Raw genomic sequence first — 11,827 nt, forward strand, 5'->3', positions numbered from 1 at the left:
AAAGCATCTAAATCCCGGAACTTCCAACAACCATTCTTGTCCCTGAGTTACCCAAGTTTCTGTAATGGCCACAACATCGTAGTTCCAAGTACTGACCCGTGCTCCAAGTTAATCCGCCTTATTTCTGATACTTCTAGCATTGATGTATCCACACCTCAAACCATCTCTCTGTCCACAATTATGCTCCATCGACTGCATTTATTAACAACTTCACTCCCTGTTGTGTCTGTTGGAAGGCTGAATGTCTCTTCCTCTGAATTACAAATCCGGTTCCCTACCCCCTGCCAATCTAGTTTAAGCCATCCCGTATAGCTTGAGCAAACCTCCCTCCCAGGATATTTGTGCCCTTCCGGTTCAGGTGCAACCCATCCTTATTGTACAGGTCCCACCTTCCCCAGAATGTGCTCCAATCATCCACATAATGGAACCCTCCCTCCTACACCAGTCCTGTAGCCACATGTTTAGCTGCACTCTCTCCCTATTTCGTACCTCGTTATCACGTGGCACTGGTAGTAATCCAGAGATAACTACCCTGTTTGTGCTGGACTTCAGCTTCCAACCTAACTCCCTCTACTTGTTTTTCACATTCTCAGTCCTTTTTCTACCTATGTCATTGGTACCGATGTGTACCATGACTGCTGGTTGCTCACCTTCCCCCTTAAGGATCTTGAAGACACGATCTGAGACATCACGGACCCTGGCACCTGGGAGGCAACATACCATCCGTTCATCTTGTTCGCGTCGACGGAATCGCCTGTCTGTGCCTCTTACTATTGAATCCCCCACTACAATTGCTCTCCTATTTTTCCCCCTTCCCATCTGTGCCACAGGGCCAGGCTCAGTGCTGGAGACCTGTCCACTATGGCCTTCCCCTGGTAGGTCATCTCCCCCCCCCCGCCCCCCACCAGCAGTATCCAAAACTGTATACTTATTATTGAGGGGAATGGCCACAGGGGATCCCTGCACTGTCTGCCTGTTCCCTTTCCCCTTCCTGACAGTCACCCAGCTACCTTTTTCCTGTACCTTTGGAGTGACCACCTCCTTGTAACTCCTCTCTCTCACCCCCTCAGCCTCCCGAATGATCCGGAGTTCATCCAGCTCCAGCTCCAGTTCCCTGATGTGCTTCATTTCTTTGTCCATACAGATAATCCACATTGTAATTAATTTCAAGTACATTGTTTATTTTTTAAAAAATCACATTCAAGTTAATAATAACACGAGAAAAAAATGTTACTCTACCATAGAAATCTAACATAATCAGAGTCTGGCTGAATTACATATTCTCGACCTTACATAAGTTCATGAAGGAGGACACAGTTGAGTTCAGAAACTGGTTTGTCCCACATCAAGGGGATTGTGGTCTTTTCTGTGAATGCAAATAGTGCTGACACAAGGGGTGATCCTCATTGTTAATGACACACTTTAGTTTCATCAAATTTCTTAGAGCAGATTTTGCAAGGAAATTGACAGAGTAAACTATGCGACCCTAGAAATAAGGTATAATAATGAATGCTCAGAGATTGGTGACCTCACATCAGAAAGCTGCCTTTGTTCAGGTGGAAGATAGATCAGCAAAGATGGAGAAAAGCTGGGGATGGTGAAAGGAAAGAAACACTATGAATATAACAAATCGGCGCCAGCATGGTCCATTCAGGCTCTCAAGCCATGTATAAGATTATGGCTGATCTACTCCAGACCTCAATTCCTCTTTCATGCCAGCTCCTTTTTTTAATTCTGTCATGGAACATGGGCATCGCTGGCTGGCCAACATTTATTGCCACCAAGTCTGCAATATTCAAAAAATCTATCTGCTTCCTCTTTGAATACTTTTAGCCTCCATAACCCTTTGGGGTAGAGAATCCTGATATTCGCTACCTGCGGAATGAAGAAATTCCTTTATATTTCAGTTTTGGAGTCATAGATAGTCATAGAGTTATATAGCCCAGAAACATGCCCTTTGTCCATGCTGGCCAGGTTTCCTGGACTGAACTGGCCCCATTAACCTGCATTTGGCCCATATCCGTCTAAACCATTCCTATCCATTGACCTATCCAAATGCCCGAAATGTCATGAGTATACCCATCTGTACCACCTCCTCTGGCAGCTAGTTCCATACACGCACCACCCTCTGAGTGAGAGAGTTGCTCCTCAGGTCTCTTTTGATTCTTTCCCCTCTCACTTTAAACATATGCCCTCTAGTTTTGGATTCCCCTAAGCTGGGGAAAAGACCTTGGCTATTCACCTTGTCTATGCCCTTCATGATTTTATAAACCTCTATAAGGCCACCCCTCAGCCAATGTTTTGGTGTTAACTACTTCCTGTGGTAATGAATCCCACAGGCTCACCACTCTTTGGGTGAAGAAATGTCTCCTCACCTCCATCCTAAATGGTCTACCCTGAATTCTCAGACTGTGACCCCTGGTTCTGGACATAGCCACCATTGGGAACATTCTCCCTGCGTCTATCCTGTCTACAACTGTTAGAATTTTATTAGTCTCCATGAAATAGCCCCTCATTCGTCTAAACTTCAACGAAAACAATCCTAACCTAGTCAGTCTGTCCTCCTATGTCAGTCCCGCCATCCCTGGAATCAGCCTGGTAAGCCTTCGCTGCACTCCTTCCAAAACAAAAGCATCCTTCCTCATAAAAGGAGACTAAAACTTCACACAATATTCCACGTGTGGTCTTATCAAGGCCCTGTATAACTGCAACAACACATCCCTGCTCCTGTACTCAACCTCTTGCAATGAAGGCCAACGCACCATTTACCTTCTTTTACCGCCTGCTGTACCTGCATGCTTACCTTTAGACAGTGGTGCACAAGGACACGCACGTCCCACTGCTCATTTCCCCCCTCCCAATTTACAGCCTTTCGGGTAGTAATCTGCCTTCTTATTTTTGCTTCCAAAGTGAATAACCTCACATTTATCCAAATTATACTGCATCTGTCACTCACCCAACCTGTCGATCATGTTGAAGGATCCCTGCATCCTCGTCACAGTTCACCCTCCCACCCAACTTGGTATCATCTGCAAACTTGGAGATGTTTCGTTTTGTTCCTTCATCCAAATCATTAATATATATTGTGAGTAGCTGGGGTCCCAGCACTAATGCCTGTGGCACCCACTAGTTACTGCCTGCCAATTTGAAAAGGTCCCATTATTTCCTATTCTTGGTTTCCTCTCTGCTAACTAATTTTCTCTGTACCTCAGTACACGTCCCCCAGTCCCATGCACTTTAATCTTGCACAATAACCTCTTATGTGGGATTTTGCCAAACACTTTCTGAAAGTCCAAATATACTGCATTGACTGGCTGCCCCTTGTCAACTCTACTAGTTAATCTTCATAGAATTCCAACAGAGTGGTCAAGCATGATTTCCCCTTCATAAATCCATGCTGACTCTGCCTGATCCAGCTATTGCTTTCTTCGTGCACCATTATAAAGTCCTTGATAATGGATTTGAGAATTTTTCCCACTACTGATGTTCGGCTGACTGGTCTATAATTCCCTGTTTTCTCTACCTCCCTTTGTGAATATTGGAGTGACATTAGCCACCCTTCAATCTGTAGCGACTGTTCCAGAGTCTATAGAATCCTGGAAGATGACCACCAATGCATCCACTAATCCTAGAGCCACTTCCTTAAGTGTCCTGGGATGTAGATTATCAAGCCCTGGGGATTTATCCACCTTCCATCTCATCAATTTTCCCAGCACTATTTCTCAACTAATATTGATCGCCCTCAATTCTTCCCTCTCACTAAATCAACATCCTCCAACAATTCTGGTATCTGATTTGTGTCCTGTTTTATGAAGACAGAACCAAGGTATGTATTCAGTTGCTCAGCCATTTCTTTGTCCCCTATTATGCATTCCCCTGTTTCTGTCTGTTAGGGACCTATATTTGTCTTTACCAATCTCTTCCTCTTCACGTACATGTTGAAACTTTTAGCATCAGTCTTTATGTTCCCCGTAAGCTTACCTCCGTACTCTATTTTCCCCTTCTTAATCAATCCCTTGGTCCTTCTTTGCTGAATTCTAAACTGCTCCCAGTCCTCAGATTTTTTATTTTTCTTGGCCAATCTGTATGCAATCTGCCTGATTGGATACTATCTCTAATTTTCTTTGTAAGCCACGGACTTGACTCTATTCTCTCCCCACTGGTCCAGGAACTCCCCACCCATTTCCGGGATTTCACCCACGCCCTCCACCTCCTCCAAGACTTGAATTCCCTAGCCCCCAACACCTCATCTTCACTGTGAACATCCACTCCCTGTACACTTGCACTCCCCACGTGGATGGCCTAAAAGCCCCCCACTACTTCCTCTCCCGCAAGCCCAACCAGTCCCCCTCCACCCGACACCCTTATCTGCTTAACCAAACCCATCTTTACCCTTAACTACTTCTCCTTTAACTCCTCCCACCTCCTACAGACTGAGGGGATGGCCGTGGGCACCCTCATGGGCCCAAACAATGCCTGCCTCTTAGTAGGATATGTGGAACAGTCCCTCTTTCACTGCTCCACTGACACTGCCCCCCATCTCTTCCTCTGCCACATTGATAACTGTATTGATGCTGCCTCGTGCTCCCACGAGGAGCTTGAACTGTTCGTCAACTTTACTAACACCTTTCACCCCAACCTCAAATTCACCTGGACCATCTTTGATACCTCCCTCTCCATCCTGGACCTCTCTGTCTCCATCTCTGGGAACCGCCTCAAAACCAACATCTTTTTCGAGCCTTTCTGAAGAAGGGTCGAGGCTCGAAACGTCAGCTTTCCTGCTCCTCTGATGCTGCTTGGCGTGCTGTGTTCATCCAGCTCTACACTTTGTTATCTATTTCGAGCCCACCGACTCCCACAGCTACCAGGGTTATACCTCCTCTCACCCACCCTCCTGCAAGAATGCGATCCCCGACTCCCAATTCCTCCACCTCCGCCGTGTCTGCTCCCAAGCTGGGGCATTCTACTCCCGCACATCCCAGATGTTCTCTTATTTCAAGGACCGCAACTTCCCCCCTCGGTGATCGAAAATGCTCTTGACCGCATCTCTTGCATTTCCCGTACCTCTGCCCTCACATCCCCTCCTCACAACAAAAACAAAGACAGAAACCCCCTTGTGCTCACGTATCACCCCACTAACCTCCGCATCCAACATGTCATTCTCCGCCACTTCTGCCACCTACAATCCGACCCCACAACCAAAGATATATTTCACTCCCCACCTCTATCTGCCTTACATCAGGACTGCTTTCTCTGCGACTCCCTCGTCTGCTCCACACTCCCTACTGACCCCACCACCCCCGGCACCTTTCCCTGCAACTGCAGAAAGTGCTACACCTGCCCCTATCTTTCCCCCTTCACTTCCATTCAAGGCACGAAACAAACCTTCCAGATTAGATACGGTTCACCTGCACATCTGTCAATGTGGTATACTACATCCGCTGCTCCCAATGTGGCCTCCTCTACATTGGTGAGACCAAGCAGAGGCTCGGAGACCGTTTTGTAGAGCATCTGCGCTCTGCTCGCGACAAACGGCAACATCTTTCGGTCACCAACCATTTTAACTCCCCCTCCCACTCCCTGGGTGACAGGTTCATCCTGGGCCTCATCCAATGTCACAATGATGCCACTCGGAAACTGGAGGAGCAGCACCTCATTTTCTGCTTTAGGAGCCTACAGCCCAATGGCCTAAACGTGGATTTTACCATTTTCAAAATCTCCCCACCCCCGGCCTCATCCCATGACCAACCCTTCCCTCCTCCCTGCCTGCTTGACCTGACGCAACCTGAGCATCTTCTGTCCCACCTGTCCGCCCCTCCCACCTCACTGACCAATCCGTACCGCTGCCTGCCTGCACTCACGTATCATCATCCCACCTACCTTCCCTAGTCTCACTCCTCCTCTGTATTTATTTCTGAGCTCACTTCCCCGTCCCCATTTCTGAAGTAGGGTCCCGACCCGAAACGTCAACTTTCCTGCTGCTCTGATGCTGCCTGGCCTGCTGTGTCCTTCAGCTCTACACTGTGTTATCTCTAACCCACCCACCTACATTTTCATCTGAATTATTTGTACATATATCACAAACAGCAGAGGTCCCCGTACAGATTCCTATGGAACACCATGTCTTGGACCTCCAGCCTGAAAAACACTCTTCCACCAATACCCTGTGCCTTCTATGACAAGCCAATTCTGAATCCGTGCGGCCAGGTCACCGTGGATCCCATGCATCTAAATCTTCTGGATGAGCCTACCATGAGAGACAATGCTGAAAGCCTTACAAAAATCGTGATCATAAAATCCCTACAGTGTCGAAACAGGCCAATCAACCCAACAGGTCCACACTGACCCTCTGAAGGGCATCACACGCACAGACCCAACCCCCACCCAATATTTTCCATGGCTGACACATCTAACCTACACACCCCTGCGCACAATGGGGCAATTTAGCATACCCAATCCACCTAACTTGCCCATTTTTCAACTGTGGAAGGAAACCGGAGTACCTGGAGGGAACCCACGCAGACGCGGGGAGAATGTGCAGACTCCACACAGACCGTCACCAAAGGGTGGAATCAAACCCAGGTCCCTGGCTTTGTGAGGCAGTAGTGCTGAACACTGAGTCACTGTGTCGCCCTGAAATCCATGTAAACAACAACCACTGTTCTTACCCTCCATGATCACCTTCGTCACCTCCTCAAAATTCAATCAGGCTAGTCAGACATGATCTGCCCTGCACAAAGCCATGCTGACTGTTCCTAATTAGGCCATGCTTTATCAAATGTGCATAAATCCTATCCCTAAGAATTCTCTCCAATAGCTTCCTAACCACCAAGTGAGACCCACCAGCCTATAGTTTCCTAAATTATCCTGTTTCCCTCCTTGAACAGAGGAACAACATTAGCTCCTAGCCAGTCCTCTGGGATCTCTCCAGTGGCTAGCGAGGATACAAAGATCTTGGTCAAGGCCCCAACAATCTCCTCTCTCAATAACCTGGGGTCGATACCATTGGGCCCTCAGGTCTTATCCACCTTAATGCTCTTCAAGAGGTCCAGCAGCACTTGATCTCAAAATGCCCGAGCATACTGGCACGTTCCACACACATTTCACTATTTTCCATAACCTTTTCCTAGATGAATACCGATGCAAAGTACTCATTTAGGATCTCGCCCACATCCTGTGCCTCCAAGCACAAGTTCCCTCCTTTATCCTTGAGTGGTCCTACCTTCTCCCTCGTTATCCTCTTGTTTGTAGTATATGTATAGAATGCCTAGAGAACTGGCTGATGAAGGTGTAAGGGTGAAGCCAGTCCTGATAAAGGGTGTAAACCCGAAATATCGACTTTCCTGGTCCTCTGATGCTGCCTGACCTGCTGTGTTCCTCCAGCTCCATACTGTGTTGATATGTTGGAGACTGTTCAGAGAAGATTTGCTGGATTGTTGCTTGGAACGACCATGTTGTCTTGTGTGGATCATTTCAACAAACTGGGTTTCCATTGCAATTTAAAAAATGAGAGCTGACTTCCAAGTCTTATAAGAATCTAAATTGTCTTGACAAGGTGGATGTAGAAGCAATGTTTTTTCCTGTGTTCGATTTGTGTTTAGCACCGGACTCTCAACGTTACCAGTTGTTGGGAAATGTGGCATTGAAAACACAGAGATGAGCCATGAGTAGACTGAAGGGTATATTTCTGTACCTGGTCCACTTGTTTTTATGTTCAAGGGCAATTGGGGATGAGCAGTGAATACTGGCTTGACCATTGACACCCACATCCCATGAACCTTTAGCCTTAAATATAGCAGAAATGATCAAAAAAGTTGCAGATGACATGGAAGTTGGTACGTTGGTGAATAGTGGTGGTAAGCTATAAACTGTAGGAGGATATCAATGGACTGGTCAGATGGCCAGAGCATTGGCAATTGGAATTCAACCTGGAAAAGTATATGGTAGTAGATGTCGAGAGTGCTAACGAGGCAAGGGATGAATGGGACACTAAATGGAACTGTGGAAATGCTAAAGATCAGATGGACCATGATGTGCATCTCCACAGATCCTGAAAGTAGCAGGGCAGAGTGATAAGATGGCTAAGAAGGCATACTTGTCTTTATTAGACAAGACATTGAATGCAAGAGCACAGAGGTTATTGTTGGAACTGTCTAAAAGCACTGGTTAGGCCACAGCTGATGTCCTATATACCGTTTTGGTCACCTCATTATAGGAAGGATCTGATTGCCCTAGCGAGGTGCAGAGAAGATTTACCAGGATGCTGTAGGAGTCTGAGATATGAGCAAAGATTGGATGGACTGTAGTTGTTTTCTTTGGAACAGTTGAGCGAGGACTTGATAGTAATGGATAAGATTATCAAGGGCATAGGATGGGTAGAAGAGAATTTTTCCAATCATAGAGAAATAATAATTGGGACATAAATTTAAGATAAAATGTCAGTCTTGAGAGAAGAGCTGAGAATTTTTTTCACTCAGATGGTGGTGGGAATTTGAAACTCTGTGCCTGAAAATGGGGTTGAATCAAAAACTCAACATTTAAGCAGTATTTAGATGTTCACTAGTGTTGCCATAGCCTCCAGGGCTATGGGCCAATAGTTGGAAAATGGAATCGTGTAGGCAAATTTTCGTCACCCTGTGTTGACATGATGGACCAAATTAACTCACCTGTACTGCAAAAACTGAGACTATAAACTAATAAATAAAAACACTCCTTACGGGAGTGAGCCTCACATTCTCCACTGTGTTTGTAAAAGAAATTTACTTTAATTTGCCTCTTGGATCTTTTGGTAGCTCCTTATATTGATGGCCTCTGCAAAAGAGGAAACTTTGTCTCTGATCTTTATCTCTAACTGTCAAAATCTTAAAAGCAATGTTAGCTGTACTACTGTTAACGCCAGATCCCATACATAGAGATATCTGAACTTTTGTAATTGTATATGGTAGTAGCAAAGACTATTCAGGATGAAGTTGGGAAGATTTTTTATTTTCGCTATCTAGGTCAGCGTTTATTGGCTACTGCTGTGTGGCTTTGAGAAGGTGATGCCCTTCTTGAACTACTGCAATCCGTTTGGTTTAGGAACGCTGACAGTACTATTAAGCGGACAGTTTGATGATTTGTTTCCAAGTCAGATTGGTGAGTGGCTTGGTGGGAACTTAGATCTGGATTTTTAAAATTTAAATGTTATCGTCATGTATAGTGAAGTACAGGAGTACAGTGAAAAGCGCATAATGTCATCACACATGGCACCATCTTAGGTACCAAGGTACAAAAACATCTTGGATACAAAGTAATAGAGAAACAAGAGTTAAAAAGTTAAGCATTTCTTCACAGAATAGTAGAAAAATAAATGGGTAATAATTTACTTTAATGTCTTTTGTAGTTTAAACTAGGAAAATAAAAGGAATAAGTGAAAAGTTCAGCAGTCTTTGAGTCCTCCGCTTATCTAGGTCTCCTGGGAGACCTCAGTTGTCTGTTTTCGACGCTAACGCCAAAGATATCGTCCCTGCTGCTGAAGCTGCCTCCTCTCCGATCTCATCCGGTGCCTCGGGAACATGCCGATCCACTCTCACACTGAGCTGAGAAACAGCCATGAGCTGCTGAGAGACAAATCAACATGATGCTGAGAGACCATGCCAGGGCCCGCCCCGAGCCGCTGAGAAACCAGCCCGGCGCCCGCCATAAGCTGTCAAGAGACCAGAGCGCTGTGGGAATAGAGTTCTTGTCTATATTTAAGACTGAGGTATATAAACAGCTATCCTTCCCTGAGAAAGGATTTTCTTGGTACAAAAGAGGTGCATGAAGGTTTACCAAATTGATTCCTGGTGTGGCAAGACTGACGTATGAGGACATTGACTTGGTTAGGATTATAATGACTGGAATTTAGAGGAATGAGGGGGAAATCTCATAAAAACCTATAAAATTGTAACAGGACTAAACAGGTTAGATGCAGGAAGGATATTCACAATGGTGGTACAGCCCCGAACTAGGGACCATAGTTTAAAGGCAAGGAGTAAACTTGTTAGGACTGAGATGAAGAGAAATTTCTTCACCCAGAGAGTGCTGAGCTACAGAAAGTGGTTGAAGCTAAAACATTGTGTTTCAAGAAGGAGATACACAACAGTTCTTGTGGCTAAAGGGATCAAGGGATCAAGGGATATGAGGAGTAGACGAGTAGAGTATTTACCTCAATAGTCAGCCATGATCATATTGGATGACTGAGTAGGCTTGAGGGGTTGAATGGCCTACTCCCCCTGTCTCTGTTTCTTGATCAGTTGGGTTATAAGAAAAGGGCAGGAAAGTGGACATGAGGAATGTCAGATCAGCCATTATCCTATGAATGGCAGAACAGGCTTGATGGGCCCAACAGCCAATTCTGTTCCTATTTATGGTAGCCCTATGGTCTTAGGTACAGTAAGTTTGAAATTATTGAGTAAATTAGATGAAGAAATGATTTGGGGCACAAGCTGATTGCTTTAAGTGTTAAATAGCTTTTGTTCCCTGACAGTTTCTTGTTCGTTAAAGCTATTTTGTTCTTGTATTTTCCAACACAGGCACTGATGAAGCAGGATAATTTGGATGCTTATAATGAGAAAGACCCATACAAAACAGATGATCCTCGTGAAGATGATGATGAGAATGATGATAATGATAACTCAATTGAGGCAGAAACATTCCCTTTAGAGAGGGAAGAGGTTTTGCCACCAGCGATCCCACATGCAACTGTTGAACGATTATCAGTCCCAAAGGGACTACCTTGGGCCCCAAAAGTGAGGTAAACAGTTTCTGCTCACTGTCTGTTATGTGAGTCAAACCAGACTAGATATGTATTCTTTATTTTGGTTTCCTGACAATATATCTTCCTATCACAAACATCAGTGGTATTGGTAAACATAAATTAGGAATTCCCACTCCTTTTTTGCTTTCTGGAAACACTATCTTGCACTGCCCTTTACAATTGTATAATGTATGCTCAATATGTGAAACACCACACTAAGGCCAGGATTTTCCATTTCTGCACTGGCTAGCCTTTGATTTTCATTCCATTTAGAATGGAGAGACAAGACAACTGCTAATGAGTAAGTAAATGTCAGTCTGATCATCAACAGGTTCAGCTGTGAGGAAAGAGAGCTCCAAGCTTGATTGTGCTTTCGTTGATGTTGAAATGAAGTTTATGGAGAGGATCAGGGCAGAAATCTTGTCATTGCCTCTCTTAACAGCAGTACAGCATGAAACAATGAAAGGTGAAGACGACAGGATCCAGCAATAGTAGGAACTGCAGATGCTGGAGAATCTGAGAAAGCAGAAAAATGAACAAAAGAGAAATTGCTGGATCCTAGATAACAAGGTGGAGAGGTGGATGAACACAGCAGGCCGAGGAGCAAGAAGGCTGACGTTTCGGGCCTAGACCCTTCTTCAGAAATGGGGGAGGGGAAGGGGGTTCTGAAATAAATACGGGGAGGGGGGAGGCGGATAGAAGATGGATAGAGGAGAAGATAGGTGGAGAGCAGACAGACAGGTCAAAGATGCAGGGATGGAGCCAGTAAAGGTGAGTGTAGGTGGGGAGTTAGGGAGGAGATAGGTCAGTCCAGGGAGGACGGACAGGTCAAGGAGGCAGGACGAGGTTAGTAGGTAGGAGATGGTGGTGGGGCTTGAGGTGGGGAGGAGGGGATAGATGGGAGGAAGGACAGGTTAGGCAAGCGGGGACAAGCTGGGCTGGTTTTGGGATGCGGTAGGGGGAGGGGAGATTTTGAAGCTTGTGAAGTCCACATTGATACCATTGGGCTGCAGGGTTCCCAAGCGGAATATGAGGTGCTGTTCCTGCAAT

The 11,827-nt window shown here is 45.5% G+C and overlaps 1 protein-coding gene across 8 annotated transcripts in view; it reads left to right on the top strand.

Annotated features, from left to right (window-relative positions):
• Nucleotides 1-11,827, top strand: part of strip1 (striatin interacting protein 1) — a 220,487-nt gene that overhangs the window by 69,178 nt on the left and 139,482 nt on the right. For all 8 annotated transcript variants that reach the window (XR_007264746.1, XR_007264745.1, XR_007264743.1 and 5 more), the window contains exon 10: nt 10,554-10,774. Coding sequence is in view for 2 of the 8 variants with exons in the window: in XM_048611980.1 (XP_048467937.1) it covers nt 10,554-10,774 (221 nt within the window). In the remaining 6 variants the exon portion in view is untranslated. The remainder of the gene's footprint in view (nt 1-10,553; nt 10,775-11,827) is intronic.

This window comes from Rhincodon typus, chromosome 25 (genome assembly GCF_021869965.1).
Source record: "Rhincodon typus isolate 14 chromosome 25, sRhiTyp1.1, whole genome shotgun sequence".
In the NCBI taxonomy this organism is placed as follows: Eukaryota; Metazoa; Chordata; class Chondrichthyes; order Orectolobiformes; family Rhincodontidae; genus Rhincodon; species Rhincodon typus.